Source organism: Uloborus diversus, chromosome 5 (assembly GCF_026930045.1).
Source record: "Uloborus diversus isolate 005 chromosome 5, Udiv.v.3.1, whole genome shotgun sequence".
Taxonomy (NCBI): domain Eukaryota; kingdom Metazoa; phylum Arthropoda; class Arachnida; order Araneae; family Uloboridae; genus Uloborus; species Uloborus diversus.
This window is the reverse complement of record NC_072735.1, coordinates 84,086,235-84,103,468: the sequence shown is the minus strand read 5'-3', so window position 1 is coordinate 84,103,468 and position 17,234 is coordinate 84,086,235. Positions and strand designations below refer to the sequence as shown.

The following is a 17,234-nucleotide window of genomic DNA, read 5'->3' as shown; positions in this document are numbered from 1 at the left end:
TGTGACAACTGCCCATGCGATGCCGATTAGAGATATATCACTTCCGATTCAGGGGTCCTCAGCCCTAAGAGGTTCGAATTATCAAGTACAGATCTCATGGTCTTTGTCCGGTGGCGCGTTAACAAAAGGAAAACAACAAGTGACCTATTACTCTCGCTTGTGTGTGTGTGCGCAATTAAGTGTTGGTGGTGTCTGACTCCCCCCTCAAGCCAGGCGAAGAAACAATAGATGCGACTTCCTCCGTCGGAAGACGCTAATCGCATTTTGTCCATTCGATTAGGAGCTGTTAGTCTGCGTAGGAAGCGAAGCCCGAGGAGGTTGCTATATTCAGTGAATTAGATAGGCTTTTAATGCTAATCGGAGGAAGCCGTACTTGCGTGGCAATTGAACGCTTCAATGGTAAAAAGCGCTAATAACGATTTCACTCGTCGTTTAGGCCCTTATTTGATGGAACAGCCAGTAGAACACTGGAGTTGTGTTTAACCACGCATGGAAGGTGGTGTCCGGTTGTGCCAAAATAAAAAATAACATACTTAAAAATACATCCTCAGAAACATTTCTGAACATACGGGGCAGTGGTGGTGCATTGGAAATTTCAAAAATGTTTTTCTAGAAAATTGAATGAATAGTGTCCTCCCAATTTTATTGGAGACGACATTTCTCCCCCCCCCCCTGTGTTTCAAGGACGGATTTGATTCGAGATGCAGGGACTTTCTCTCGGCACATTTGCGACATTGAGGTTCCAAAAAACGTAATCTTAGACAATCTTTCATAATATTACGAAAAAGAGGCTCTCCCTTGCAATTTTTCGGACTTGTAACACAGGTCCTAACATTTTCATGATAAGGAAATGAACTGAAGTGCAAGATGTTTTCCGAAGCTCTACAAACTGAATTTTAGATAATCTTAGATGATATCAGATGGGATTCGGAGGCCTTCTCCTGGAAAGATTTTTAAATTTGAAGTCCCAAAAAAGCGACTATAGGACTTTGATGGCGTCAAGGCAAGAGATGGAAATTAGTACACTTTTCCCGAATGTTTTAGCAATGGAAGCTTCACAATGATAATTTTAAAAAATAATAATAATTTGGGACGATCTTCCATGATGCTACTGTGCGGTGGTTTTAGAGAATGTAAAAAAAAGTATCTGAAATTCATCGCTCCCCCTTGAATACTTTCTGGATCCGTCTCTTTGCTGTTTTTCAATTTCAATCATACTTTTTGATATACATATTTAAGAGGGGAGGAAATTTTAATGCAAGTGGGGGTAAAAAAAATACCATTGTGTTTGAACTGTAACATAAGAAGTAACAATGCAAAATAAGTGAGCTTGTCATTTGTCGGATGTCTTTTCATCCATAAGCTCTCTTATTCTGTATTGAAAAAAGGGGTCCCCGACACACGTGTATGTAGTAATCAGCAGTTTTGTGGAATTAAATGTTGTTTATTTCTTATTTTAGTGCTTTGGAAATTTTTTTTTTCTGTCAGCGCAATCCAGCTTCTTAAGTTTGAAAACAAAGGAATCGCTCTGCAACTGATCGGAAGCATGTCATTTACAGGATCTGAGATTTTCGGAAATATTTCAGTTACGTCAAAAAGAAAAACTGAAATATTTTGCAGTGTGACTATGACGCTGAATATGAAACGTAAGAAGTGAGCATCAGTGGCGCACACAGGAATTTTGCAAGGGGAGGATCCAAGATCGAAAGCCTCCTTTTCATATTATGACCCAATACGTTATACCCAAAACATATTGACTTGATTTTGTCAATTCGCGAGAACGGAAAACAGTAAAAAATAAACTATTGAATAAATAATTAGCATTTTGTAATGAAACATACTTAAACAAATTACCAGAAAGCAAAATAATTTTACGCGTTTACTTTTCTTATAGTTAAGAAATGGATTCAGCAAAGCAAATTCATCGTTGTAGATGCACCATATGGTTATAGAAGTTCATAGATTCTCATTTTAATCTATAAATACAAAACTAAAAACATCGTTATTATAGTGTGTTCATTTATAATCACCATTCTACTTCTTTAAGATCATTTGTTGTAGGAAAAGTGCACAATATTTTTGAAAATATTTTCGCATAATGATTTTATTTTTTCATTTATTAGAACTGAAATTATTGTTATCTTTGTTTGGAAATATTTTACGTACAAAATACATAGAACCGTAATCAATCGGGGAAAAAAACAAGAGCTATGGGAGGTGTCCGGACCCCCTGGACCCCTCCCTTGTGTGCGCCACTGGTGAGCATAGATACTTTCGCATGAAAGTGATACTCAGAAAACGTATACCGTAAACTGGGGCTACTTGGACCCGAAATTTCATTATTATTGCTAGTTTTACACTGATTTTTTAGCCAAACCCATAATGTGCACTGATAACTTTGTTTTTACCACTTTTCAGACGTTCTACTACCACTTTAAGCCTTTTTTAAACTATAATTTTACCTGTATATTTTTTTCTATTTTTAAAAATTAAGTTCAAGTATCCCCGCGCTGGGGCTCCCACTCAGCGAAAAAGCTGTAAAACAGGTGGTGATACCAAGAAGGACCAATGATTTTGAAAGAAAACTCAAAACATACATTCTAGTGAGCAAACTATTTATATAAATTGCAAATCATTTATACAAATTAATATAAAATCAACCTACACTTTATGCATCATTTGTTACAAGAAAAACAAAATTTCACTAAATAAAAGTATGAGTAACGAAGGCGTTTATAAAAATCAACCATTTCGTAAATCACACAAAAATGTTTTTTATTGTTATTTTTAACTTAAATGTCCTATGCAAGGAGTTCTTAAATCATCTACAACAGTTTTGCAACTAGAAATATTTAGCTTCGATAACGATTGCAAAAATAAATGGCAGGTTAAGTAATTCATTTTATTGAATCCATGAAATTGCTGCCACATTATTTAAACTGTGTCGAGCTGGTAACGTATTGTGAAAAATATCATCTGAGGAGTGAATGACATGTTATAACTATTATGATAATGGCAACGTAAATTTCTGTCCTTTTATTTTTTGAACACGGAAACGAAAGTAAAGACTTAAAAAGCTTCATGTATGTAATTATGATTTTTTTTTCGCATTTACTTGAATTAACGCACGATTATTATTCCTAACTTAAAGTATCCCTTACTACAGAGCGTAGGTGCGATACAAAAAACAGCAGGAAAACACTTCGCTACTTTTGGTCAAGCTTCATTAAGATTCTTCCTTGCCATTGTTCTCCTGTTCTTATAAAAGATGAATGGTCAGTCACTAAAACGCACGAAAAGTAAAAAAACGGGTAAACTATCGTCTGATATCCGATGCAAATCCGCTGGAACTTCCCACGCTCTGAGGACTGTTTTCATCCTTGAGTAGACTTGGTGGTCACCAAAGCAGGACCGGGCTACTCGCATCCCCCAAAATCACGAACCGCTCTTTACCTGATCATGGTAATTAGCTTTCTCGACTGGGCAGATTGAAGGAGGGTTTAGCGACCGATAGAAGTACCCCCCCCCCCCCCCTCTCTTTGCAGTTGCATTCGTCTGGGCGTGTCTACCACCGGAAGCGTGCCGGTCATGGGAAAACGTTCGACCGCTGGCTACTTGCTCGGTGATGCCTAGTGGTGACAGGTCTGAACAGACACAGTAGGTTTTAAAATAAAAAATAAATAAATAAATAAAAAAGGATTTAAAAAAAAGGAAAAACTGTGCTGCGGAGTTTGAAGGAAAATGACCGACTCCGACCTTTGGAATTTTAAAAGCTTTGACTTTCTGCAAAATTTACCCCAAAACAAGTCCGACTCCGCAGAAATACAAATGTATCCAGAAAATGTGTGGTAAAAAGTGGTTTCATCCATGTTGCCAGTACTCTTTACCATGAAATTCGATTTCGCAGTACAATTGCAAAATTATAAAAGAATAGCAAAAAGTTCCAATTCAACCCCGCAGTTGGAAAATATTGAAAATTTCTTGTAACATTGAAAATTGCACAAAGCAGAAGGTAAAGTTGAAAGAAACGCAGTTAAACTTTTTAATTATTTTTATTCAAGGCATCATAGACATAAATTTCACCCTATTTTTTTTTTTTTTTTCAAAGATACAAAAACTCACTTTTGGACGTTAAAAAAAAACTTAGTGGAGCAGCTGGGGGAGAAAGCAACTAGAGCCCTTGGTTTCAACACGTATTGCAAATCCTAATAATACAATAATTAATTATTGATGTAAAGACCATTATGACCCTTCCCCCTCCCTAGTAATTATATTAATGCTCCAGTAGTTTAACACGTATTATCTCTTTCTCTCTCTCTCTCACTTTTTTTGCAAATAGCAAGAATAATAGAACGTCTCCTGCTTTTAACTGTTCATATGTTCACGCAGTTTCATCCTCTCATCTCATTTTATTCATTCATCTTAAACTCATCGATATTCAATTTCAAAGCTCTGTGGGAGAGTAAGAAGGAAACCGAAACTGAGTAATCACGTGACTTAGAACCGTTCCCACGGTTTATGTGCTTAATAGTTTGCAAGCATAGTTTTAGGATTGGTTTATTAGTTTTATTTGCCATTCAGCAACTGATCTACCAACTAGAATTGAGGTTAACGCTTTAATAGATGTTTCGTCTTTCCAACAAAATGTTTTTAAGCAGGAAAAAAATGTGATACCGGAGTTTAATCTTTTAATGTGGTGCGATAAAATTGATTCCGGACAATAACGTAAGCAATGTATTGCCGATTCTTCGAGAAACTCAAAAAGAAAAAAGACTACTGTACATGCATGCTTTTACGTTTACATTCTTTTTCAGATTTAAAAGTGAAAACAATGCATTCATTCAATTCAGAATTTTGAAAAAAAAAAAAAAAAAAAAGCAGCCATAAAAGATTATAGGGTGGCTTTTTTAGAATCAATGAAAAAAATGTATACATTGCTCATTCGGAAGAAGAGTGCCACTGAAGGAATGAAATTTTACACGAGAAGCGTTTGAACTCTTCAGGAAATTCGCTGTAAGAAAAGTAAATTTGCTGTGCTCTCCAGTGGTTAATATTAAAATAAAAAAACCTATCATTATTTCCCAAAGAAAATAACGTCATTTGAAGCCTTTTAAGAGAAAAAAAAAAAGAAAATTAAAAATTTCATATTGTGGTACTCTTCTTCCAAACGAGCGATACATTGATGCACGTATAAAAGATGTAGAAGAAAGGTTAGTCCCAGAAAATCTGTATGGTTATTTCATTTTTCATTTTGAAGAACTAGGTTTTGATAAAGTCCAATGGCGCAGCGAAGTGGGGTTTTGGGGGTGAACCCCCCCCCCCCAGAGGCATTGGTTTTAATATAAATTCCAGTTGTAAAATAGTAGTTTATGCATGTGAAAGGGCTGTTTTGATTTAAAAAAAAAAAAACCTTTCAGAAGGTATTTTGGATCAAAAATCCCCTTCAATGGCATTTTGGATCAAAAAAACTCTCCAGAAAGCAGTTTTGATGAGAAAACCCCTCCAGAAGTTTTTTTTTAATCAAAAATCTCCCTCCAGAAGGTATTTCTGACTGCGCTAGTGATAAAGTCACAACATGGATTAGATCAAGTTTCGATTTTAACTACAGTTTCAAAATAGCCGCCTTCTTTCCTTTTTTTAATTACGTTCACATTATCGATCTTTCCGTGCTTGATTGAATTCACACGAGCTGCGATTGCGGTAAAAAGCTGCCACGACCGACTACCACGGAGACAAAAGAGGGCAACTCTTGGGGGGCCCAGGGGGCCCGCTGATTACAGGGCTGCATCGTGACAGGCCAGGGCTACCGTCGACGCGAGTTGGCGCCAGCGGAAATTACAACCGAAAGAGGGGGGCGGCGTAGCTCGGGATTGACAGCGCTCAATTACGGTCGCCACAGGAATGGTGTCTTCACTCTCATTGCTCTTCCTTCAAGTGCCTTTTATTATTTTCCATTCCTTTTCAATAGAAAGAGGAGATGTGCTGGCCTATTACGTCGGGGCCATACGACAAAACATTTCAGCTTTCTTTTCTCTTTCTTCCCTTTTGTATTCCTTTTAGCCAATTATTACCGAAGAGGTCGGGAGGAATTCAGATTGTAAACGAAAGGCAACTTCGGGATGGAAAATAATAAGTGGAGAATACGTTGCTCCACATGTGATTCTTGCGCTGTTGTCGGCGCGGTCAAAGCAGACATGTCTATCGCTGCTTAAACTGAAGCGCGAAAATAGTCCGACTTGAAAGTTTTTATCAGAAGCGAATGCTTGTAATAGGTCTTAAGTTGCGGGAAAATAGACAAGATTTCAGTTCTTTTCTTCATTTTTACTCCACAAATGTTAATGAAGATGGGTATAACATTTTTCAAAGAGTCTAATTGATACGACTGCTTTGATACGTCATGTTCACAGATGACAACATTGTTCATGTTGTGATATTGTTAATATATATCTATTCATACATACACACAAACATGTGCAAGGCCCACTTAGAATATCTTCGAGCAATTTAGAGTGGGTACACACACAAACATACATTCATTTTACATAAATAGATTAAATTTCCTTGGCATATTTTATTGATTATGTATGTTTAAAACGAGAAATAATGAGCCAATTTGGCAGAAGAGCCGTATCCTGTTATCAATGTCAAGAGATTAAGCAACGTTCATTTTTGTTATTTTAAACCCATAACTTGCTATCTAAACATCTAAGTATTTGTTAATTGTCTTAATTTTGATTTCTTTTAAGTCTTCAATACGTTAATGTAAGTTTTATTGCAATTTTGTAATTTATTACGCTGTTTTTGGGGAACTGTGTCACATCAATAACGAGTTCCAATTCGTAACAAACAGGCTGCATTACTTCTGTACTTAATATCAAGTAAACAGCAGCCCTTCTAAACTGAATAACCTATAGAAAAGCAGACCATTAAGAACTTCAATAAAACCTATCAAGGAAAAGCACGTTAGAAACAAAAATAATAACAATAAAAACAGATGGTTTTTAGACGGAAAATAAAAAAGCAATCCTAGACATTAAACGAAATCGAATCGGAACTCCCGTGTTATTAGGTGGTAAGAAAAACTAGTGTGCTCTATGACACCTTAAAAAAATAAATAAGTAAATAAATTACTCCTTATAAAAGGGGGAAAAAATGGCAAATGCGTTTTATTGCTCTAAAGCTGGCGTTAAACGATCTTCATAATTCCTAACTGTGGGAGAAAAAGAGAGAGAAAAAAAAAAGGTGAGAAAGTTACGGGAAAAAAGGAGGGAAAGCAGTTCCACTGGCTTTTTGATGACTCCTCTAAATTTCCATCATTTGTCGGAGGTATGTTTTTGCATTGCCCGGATAATATTCTTCTATTGCAATCGCTCTCCAACTCGATTTTCTTTAAGTAAAATGACTTTCTTTCCTTCTTTCTTTTCTCTTTCCTAGTTCTCTCCTTCTTTCTTTCTTTCTTTTTTTTTTTCTAATTCAGAAGATGAAAACTCCCCCTGAGCGGCTTTCATCTGTGACTGCATTAGCCAGTAGAAGGAACTAAACAAACAGATGGAGTCGCTACCGTTATTAACAGGGGCCCGAAAATCGTTTTTCTCACCGCTAACTTCAATTATTTCCACTAAACTTCCTCCCCTCTTTGGTTTTCACCCCCTTTTATCGCAGATGTAGTATTAAAATTCCGCAGGCACTAGAGTAGAGTTCTACTTTTTAACTCGCTCCTTACCAGTTTTTGATGGATATTAAATTCAGAAGAATCTTTACTTTTTAAGCGTTTGAAGTTTATGAATGCAATGCAAAAGAATCTTTTAAATTAGATTCCCGATTAACTGGGTTGGGCTGAAAATACCTCTGCTCGGAAAACCGCGAAAATCCCGGATAGTCCAATTTTTGAAATGTTTATCCAGATTTTAAACTACATAATAGAAACTTAGTTTGCATAACAATGTTGTAATAAATGAAATTATCAATGTTCTTTCGTGCTTTTGGTTTGCTCTACGATGAATTTTGCTTCCGAAATTTTTTAACATATTTTTTTACAAGTGGGATATCTTCTCGTTCTAAGTAGTTTAGTAACATTATTTAAACTGCCTCGGATATTCTGCTACCCGAATAATCCGATTCCGGTTGACCATAGTTATTCATAGTACTTATTTTTTGTTTCATTAAAAACAAAAAATAAGTACTATGAATAACTATGATAATAACTACATAACACATAAGTAAAACTATGAGACGAGAAATGTAAAAAACTACCATTGAAGAAGTTTCGCTCAAATTTGTCTTTAGAATTCGACGAAAATTTTCAAAAATTTTAAAATTTTGTTAAATTTCCAAATTTTTCTAAAAAGTGTGAAATTTAACGGGCAGTTGATTTTTTCATGAGACCTTGAATGGAATTCAATCGCAATAATTTTTAATGAATTCAGCATATGAAAATGATTAATAATTATGTGTTTCGATATAAAGTCAAGATTGGCTATAACTGATGGGATAGTTCTAAGGAAACGTATGGGAGATAGAGATTAAGTATTTTAAAAGCTTTTGTTATCTTTTCTCTCTTTTGTTATCTTTGTAACTCAGTTTCCTTTAAACCCCTAGTTATGTCATTTTTCATTGGGACATTGGAGTTTTGATCGAATAAATTTAAACCCAAATTATATATATATATATATATATATATATATATATATATATATATATATATATATATATATATATATATATATATATATATATATATATATATATATATATATATATATATATATATATATATATATTCCAAAAGCATGACTAATACAACCATTTTTTTACTTAGTACTCTGCAGACTTCTATAAAGAATTCGGCTACTTGTTCATAGAGATAAATGAAGTGGGCATCAGATCATCTTGCAGAAGGTGTTAATTTTTTATCTTTTTTGATAAACTATTGTTTTAATTAAGCATAGTAGGAAAGAAAGCGCTTAGACCTAATTAATAAAGTTAATCTTTTTCGATACAGAACAATGCCCACTCAATGTTCAACTACATAGACTGGTCTGAGTACAATGGTTCTTGCCACCAAGAGTGATACCTTAATTAGTCAACATTTTGAAAGTTTGTCCTATTACGTGTTCAAGCCAGCTTCAGATATTCTTTGCAACTCATAACATTAAACTCTCATAACACTTAACTCCTTATAAAACCAGCAATATAAATTTTACTTAAGTGAAGTTGCTGAATCATCCATCAAATCTCCCTACACAGAATAAACCTAACGCTAAACACTAATTTACTTCCAAATACGATCAAAATATAATGAGAAAAATCACAGCACTAATGGCTTTTCAACAGAGCTACAAAACCATGCTCTTCGCCTATCACAGCAATTGACAGCTAGTTGGCTTTAGAAATCAAACCTCAAAAAAGTTTCGCATAGCTGCCAACATGCCAGCTTAAAAAATCTTACAATGTGCAAGGTGACTACATTTCTACCCTTTTTTGACCATCGCATCATACAGAAAAGTATTGAAATTTAAAGTATTATAATATTTTCAAATCCTTACCTTGACTTGATCTGTGCTTTTATAAGCAAGGGGAAAAAAAAAAACAAATTTAAACATAAGTAAATAAATAAGATTTTATTTATTTGAACTTTGAAAAGTTGCTGACTTCGAAGCTTTCAAAAATTATCTATCAAAAACTTGTTCAAAACAATAGTTTTTCTGCTCTCAAAAGTGCTGAAAGTAAAAGAAAACTTCAACCGTTCGCAATTTATCGTAAAATTAAAACCAAAAACCTAAAAATCGTACCAATCTACCATAAGACCGTACAATCGTACAAAACTTCCCAAAATCTTACAATGTACGGCTAAATCGTACAAGTGTGCGGCTAAGTTTGCATAGGAAAGCACAAGAAATTTCCGAAAAGATCTTTTTGTAATGATCTATATTCTGTAAGGTTCCCAAGTCATCAAATGCCGCTAAGCTTGACGATATTTTGTGGTTTTTTGCCAAATTTGTAACAAAATGATATAAAAAATAATTCGCCAAAAGATGGTGATCTTTAAAATTTCTAGCTAAATCCGTAAACTTGATGTTAAATTACTTTCGGGTAAGGCATCATAAACTAAGATAATTTTCATGAAATGGAACGAAATAAACATCAAATTTAGCTAGATGGCAATAAATTGACCAAATTAAAGCATAAAAAAACATCTATTTACAAAGTTTAACAATACTATATGCAACGCGAAAATATTTGCAGTTGTTGACTTGTAACATCTCAAAATGTTTAAATTTTCTCTCTTCTTTGCAGAGGATCACTCTGGTCCGGACGCGTCCGGCAGCCCGGATCCTTCCCGCGTGGGAAGCCCTCCTTACAATCTGAAGGTGAAGAAGCAGCGCAAGGCGCGGACGGCCTTCACCGACCATCAACTGCAAACCCTGGAAAAGAGCTTCGAGCGCCAGAAGTACCTGAGCGTGCAGGACCGAATGGAACTGGCGGCCAAACTCAACCTCACAGACACGCAAGTCAAGACTTGGTACCAGAACAGGAGGTGAGGAAACATTGGATTTTAACATGTTACAGTGAATAAAGGCTGGCGCTGGTAAGATGAGGCCTGACCTTGAGAATGTTGGTTTCTTCTTGGAGAGTGCAACACAGAGGAGAAATATTATTCGCGCAAGTTTAATCTGGAAAACATTCGAAATACAGGTATAAAAGTAACCTAACTCAATACAGCCCTAATATAAGTTTTATTCATTTCCGTGCACTCTCCAAGAAGAAGTAACTATTCTAAAGCTCAGGACGCATCTTATTGAAGCCGTTGTATAATTCGTCACTTGAACATTAAATAACACAAACTTTACTTCCAAGAGGGAAGGGGGCAAATATACTTTTGATTGGCTTTTCCCCCTTGATACTTGCAAAACTAAAGAATGAATGTTTAGTGGGGTTGTTTCCTTCAGTTAAAAGTAGTACTTTTGTCACTGAAATTGATAGAATAAGCAAAAAAAAAAAAAAGAATATGGACCCAGAAAATACTTTCATTTTCCCAACAGTTATTTTTTAATTATTTTTAAAAATGTTCAATTTTTCAAACAAGGGGTGGTTTTGATGACGTCAAAAATGATACACTTTGCCGCATCTTTCTACCGCAATTCCACGTTATGATAATCAAGCAGCGAATTAAAATTGCGTTCTACGCTTGCTATCAACCATATCGTTGCCGATACACGTGAGTAAAGATGCGAATTAAATATTTTGCTCTGTGAATGGCAACACGAAATAGCATTTCATCATTTATGATGTCATCGGACAGAAGTATAAACATTGAAAGCGTGCCGATTAAAGTAATTTTTTAAAAATATTAAACTTAAGCAAATTATTTAAAAAATGGTCAGATCCTATGTTTTTAAGCATGCTCTTTCAGAAAAAAAAAACACTTTTAAAATTTTGGAAACGACCTCATTTTCGCTCCAACTGTAATTCACAGCACGCAAAACGGTTTAAGTAGTCAAATGATAGTTAAAATAATAATAATAATTTTATATTTTGAAATGATAATAATAATAGAAAGATTAATCATAGAAAATTAATGGTGTTTTCATATGATCCAAAGTTTGTTTGTGTAAAATAAAGAAATTACATATTAATTTAATTTAAAAGGTCAAAAATTTCGTGGTTGAACTGTTTTTACGCTGTTAAAAAAAAAAAAAAAAAAAAAAAAAAAAAAAAAAAAAAAAAAAAAAAAACTCAATGTTTCAACCCGAAGTTGGTTATACATAGCAAAGTACAGCTTCAACCATCTCATTGATAAATTTCGTCAATGTAACTTTTGTTTTAATGCTTTTAGAAACTGGTGACCACCAAAATTTCATTACATTAGTGAAACTTACCACCAAGTTAGTTTCAGCTACGTTTTCCTAGATTTAATTTATTTCTTGGAGAAACATTCATTTTTCAGATTATAGATATTTCAAAGAAAAGCTTTGAAATTAATATCTGCTAAGACTAAGGTTTTTTTCCTTCAAAGGAGACCGATGCAACCGCCGACGTTTTAACTCGAAATTTATTAAACTCGAATGCATTTCATCAACTTTGCAACTCGGCAATTTCTTTCTCTTGAAGCACAAAATATATCGACGGCATAAGTGAGGCCGTTCTGTTCTCTATGAGCGAGGAAGACTCGTGCCTCGGAACTCTCTCTTTTAACAATGCATTTTGTGACCACCCCATTGCTGAATGTGCCATTTATCACCCACGGCCCTTTGTTGTCGCGCGCATCCTCCGCATCCCCCCCCCCCCTCACTTGCTTTCTGAAGTTGTACAAGAGGACTTCGTAACGCGATGCACATTGAACAAATATCGGAATATTACTCGGTACTCGAGAACATCTTGTGGTGAATTACGCGAAATTGGAGATTTCTGTCTGCCCTTGGGAAAGTCGATGATCTTGGCGAAGCAAAGTGTTCGTTTTGACGTGGTCAAAGTGTTCAAAGAGCGTTCTTGAAGCAATTAAGCTTGAATGATCCTAATTACCATGGAACCGTTGAGCATTAAAAATTATACGCTAAATTTTGGCGCAGTTCAATAAATTTTAAATTTATTAAATATATAGGATGTTTACTAAAGTTTTTTTCCCCCCATAAAAAAGTCTTGCAGTTAGGGTAGTCCAACTAGTGAAGGATCAGATGGTAATTTTTAATAAAGGGTATGATTTCAAAAGTTTTCTTTTGGTGAATTGGCAAGAGCAATCTTCTTTTATACAATTCCAAAAAGGAAACAAAAAAAAGTCTTTTCCCACTGGTTAGATGCATGCATTGATTGCGCTGCTGCACCACTTTTCATTTAAACCACCAAAAAACGGTAACAATCATAACAGTTCCCCCAGTTTTATTTAAAAAAAATAATTAATTACGCATATGAATAAAACATTTAACTTAAAAAAAAACTTAGTTTTACAGTTTGTTCTTTAATGGTTCTGGAACTAGAAAGTTGTGCTTGAAAATGCAATAATAACTACCGCAAATGCTGCGGAAATAATGAAGATGTCCTGAAAATACTAATTCAGAGTATTCAGAGTTAAAGTTGCGAGATTTCAACCATTCTGTTTCTTCTTTACAGGACGAAGTGGAAACGTCAGACTGCAGTAGGCTTAGAACTGCTAGCGGAAGCTGGAAACTACGCTGCTGTTCAACGTATGCTCCAGACATCCCCTTACTGGTTAAATCACTATGCCACCAACATACCTTTCAGCAGTGTTTCTGGAATGGACATGTATTATAGGCAAGCTGCAGCCGTGGCACTACAGAAACCTATGGCCTATCGGATGTATCCTCAAGGTCCTGGAGCAGCTCCTTTGGGCCTACCAGTCAACTTTTCTTCTTCCAGTGTTCCTCCTATGCCAGGAAGCAGTGCCACAGCACCGACCTCCCCCATGTCCACATCTACAACCCCGTCTCTGCCACCCTATTTCGGAAGGGAGCCTCCTTGCTGAAACTGGACTTTTCCCTAATAGGGAATGACTACTAATTTATTGTACAGTTCCAACGCGGTGAAGACTATACCTCGCTATGTCCATATTGCGCTCGGTTGTAAATTTGAAAGCACCAGAAGTCAGAAAAGAGAAACGGCTGTTACAAGGTCCATATTGCGTTTTCTAATTGTAAATTTGAAAGCTCTAGAAGTTCAAAAAGAGAATCGGCTGTTTCTAACATTGCGTTCAATTGCAAATTTGAAAGCACCAGAAAAAAAAAAAATGTTGCTAAGGCACTTTCATTGAAAGAGCTACATTGCCAGTGAAATTGGCTGATGTTGACTATCCTAGTTTAAACTATTCAAGCTTATACGATTTTTAGTTGCCATCTCTTCAGTTCTATAGTACTTCGAAAATCATGTCAATGGATCTACTTAAGCTTAACAGCAAAACTACATCCAATCAAATAAAGCATCTCATATTGAATGAAAGACTTTTGACACCAAGAGTATCGTGGAAATAACGTCAGTGGTATTCCTCCAAGTCTCTATAAAATCATCCATCAGCTGACTTTTTTATGTTCGCTCATTTTCTGCCAAAAGTGAACATTTCTTATATCACAAATTATGTTGTGGAAATGAAAATGAAATCTTAACTTCATAAAGGCAACTTAATTTATTTCTTTGAAACCGAACGATCAATTTAGTGAATTCTTTGTGTAACAGAAACCAAAGTGAGTTCTTTTATATATATACAAAGTGTGTTCTCTTAAGCGTTTTTCTTTTAGTCACAAACCCGGTTTCAAATTTTTTCACTATGAGCTTAACATTTGAGGATCATTCAATCATGTTTCTGTCTTGAGTATAAATTTGGTAGTTCAGTTTTAGAGTTACAATTTAAAAGAAAAAAAATATGAAAATATAAAACAAATAACATTTTAAATCATTAATTCATTTTCCTTTTTGTCATTATGTAAAGGTTTTTTTCTTCCAAACAAACTTCTTTTAAAAGGTAGATTCCCAGTTCAAAAGAACAGTCGTAAAGAATTCTTTTTATTAAGCTACAATTTAAAATGCGTATCATTTACTCAAAATAAATTCTGAAAAAGATACAAGTGGCATAAATGTTAATTTCACATATAATTCATCTTTAAAAAAAAATAAATGAACAATTTTAAAGCTCAATGACTCACACAACTGAGGACCATTAATATAAATTACGAACATTTTCAAAAGTTAAAAAAAAAAAAAAAAAAAAAAAAAAAAAAAAAAACAATAAAATCAGTCAGTAAATAAAGTTAAATACTTTTAAATTCCACCTCTTTCAGCAATCATGCAATTTGAGTATATAGTTTCAGCTTAAATTTCATTGAATTTCACATGTAAAAAAAAAGGCAAATTTTTATAATTTTTAATTTTATTTCTGATTTTTTTTTCTTTGCCTTCACAAGTTGGTTTAAAGAGATAAATTTTTAAAAAGTCGTTTTATTTTACCGAAATTATTGTAATGCTAAAAGGATTTAATTAAAAAAATAAATAAATAAGATGAGCTCTTTCTTATACTTAATTAAATTCTTAAACTCATATGCCACTCGTATTTTGTTCAAAGTATGCCATCAAACCAAAAACACTGAGATAGCAAGAGTTGATATCTCCTAATTCTTTCTTTTTTAGGATAGAAAAATTCCGTCAAAATTTGTTTATTTCATTACATGTTAAAGGGAAAATTACTTTCTGATCAGAAGTTGTGAAAAAAAAAAAAGTGTTTGAATCTTTTGGTAACACAATCTATGAGTTTAAAAGTCGCCCAGAAAATAGAATATTATTCGCTATTTTATAACCAACATTTCTGAAGTAAAATACTTAATACATATTTTGCTACATTTTCTAAAAAACAGCCGTGTCTGTACGACTTTGAGACCCAACACTGCTGGGTCGTTAACCATCTAAACCAAATTTAAATCATTGGCGAGCTTTCTACATGTGACCTTGTACCTACTAATACATTTGTAATTTTGTTGTATTTTGTTTATGTATTGAATAACTGTGTACAGTTGCCATAAAATTCATGTAATATACTGCACATACATTCCTTAATGTTTGTAAATTGTATTTATTAATCTTTGAGGATTGTGAACTTCATTGTAAAATATCAAATCCAAGTCATCGATCGGTTATTCGATGATTGCTGGAGTAGTGTTCTGTCAAGACTGTATATAGATAAAAATTACTTATGGTTGGCGATGAAATAAATTTTTTTATAGAAATTGTGGCAATATTTATTATGTTTATTAGAAAGTCGATACTTACACTTGAATTAGAGCATAACACACATTGTGTCTGTGTGTGTGTGAGGGGGAATGAAAGTGCGAATTAAAAAAAAAAGCACCAATTGTTGTTTATAATAATAATAATCATTATTATTATATTTTGAGAAGAATCAATTTAACTATAAAATACTCCATGTATTCATGTGTGTAAGCTAATTAGAATTGAAAACCAGGTACATTGAGCTGAAATTCCATCAATTTAAACTAAAAATGGTTGGAGATGAAATACTTTTTTTTTTTCATATATAAATTGAGTCAGTGAGAAGCAAAGGGATGTGAGGGGCAAAATTAAAAATTTGGAGCTAACCAGTATAAATAGTAGGGGAACCTCTCCTCTGTCTTGGGGCAAGAGATAGTACAAGTATCCCTGGTAGGTGCTGCTGTATAGCATGATATAGAAAAAAAATTCAATGAAAGCCTACCAAGGACGTTATTTTTAAAAGCGTTTAGTTCAAAACTTGAAAACGTCCACTTACATCTCTTATATGTTCATTAGAAGGTCGAGACGTGCACTTGCATTAAAGCAAAACACAGTGTGTGTATAGTGGGAGGGGGGATTTAAAAGTTTGAGTTTTGAAGAATCACACCAATTATTGTTTATCTTTACTAATAATAAAGCTGAAAGTCTCTCTGTCCGGAGGATGTCTGGATGTCTGTAGGATGTCTGTCACGCGCATAGCGCCTAGATCGTTCGGCCAATTTTCATGAAATTTGGCACAAAGTTGGTATGTAGCATGAGGGTGTGCACCTCGAAGCGATTTTTCGAAAATTCGATGTGGTTCTTTTTCTATTCCAATTTTAAGAAAAAAAAAACATCATAAGATGGACGAGTAAATTACGAAATTATCATAACGTGGAACCGTAACATGGGCACAAGCCAATTGGCGAGATACGAAATTATCATAACGTGGAACCGCAAGATGGGTACAAGCCAACTGGCGAGAAAATTCACCATACATTATTTGTAAATATACAGGCGAACCAAAAGACCTTATGATTTTTCTATTGCGGGCAAAGCCGTGCGGGTATCACTAGTTATTAATATATTAATAAGAATATCAATTGAAATATAAAACATTCCATGAAGTCATGTCTGAGCAAATTAAATTGAAAACCAGGTAAATTGTGCTGAAGTCTCACTAATTTGAATTAACAATGACTACAAGAAGACATTGTTTTCCATCCCGGATTGCATCTTCATAATGGAGGAATTTTTATTTTGAGGTTAGAAACTGAATGAAACTAATGAAAGTAATCTTAAAATCTCGAATGACAAAGTTTCTTAGTTTAAGCTTCTAAAATACAAAAGAGATATTTTTTTCCTTTTCGAGATTTTGAAAAGTTTTTAAGTGGTTTAAGCAAATCAGATGAATATATCAGGATTTTTAAGACTCTTTACGTAATTGCAGACCTGAAAATTCAAAAAAAAAAAAAAAAAAAAAAATC

General features: G+C 34.2%; 1 protein-coding gene across 1 annotated transcript in view; it reads left to right on the top strand.

Annotated features, from left to right (window-relative positions):
* The window catches only part of LOC129222234 (barH-like 1 homeobox protein), a 43,284-nt gene extending 27,590 nt beyond the window's left edge, over positions 1-15,694 (top strand). The window contains exons 2-3 of the mRNA XM_054856714.1: positions 10,297-10,537; positions 13,108-15,694. Of these exons, the coding sequence (XP_054712689.1) occupies positions 10,297-10,537; positions 13,108-13,480 (614 nt within the window). The 3' untranslated portion in view covers positions 13,481-15,694. The remainder of the gene's footprint in view (positions 1-10,296; positions 10,538-13,107) is intronic.
* Positions 15,695-17,234: the final 1,540 nt, after the last annotated feature.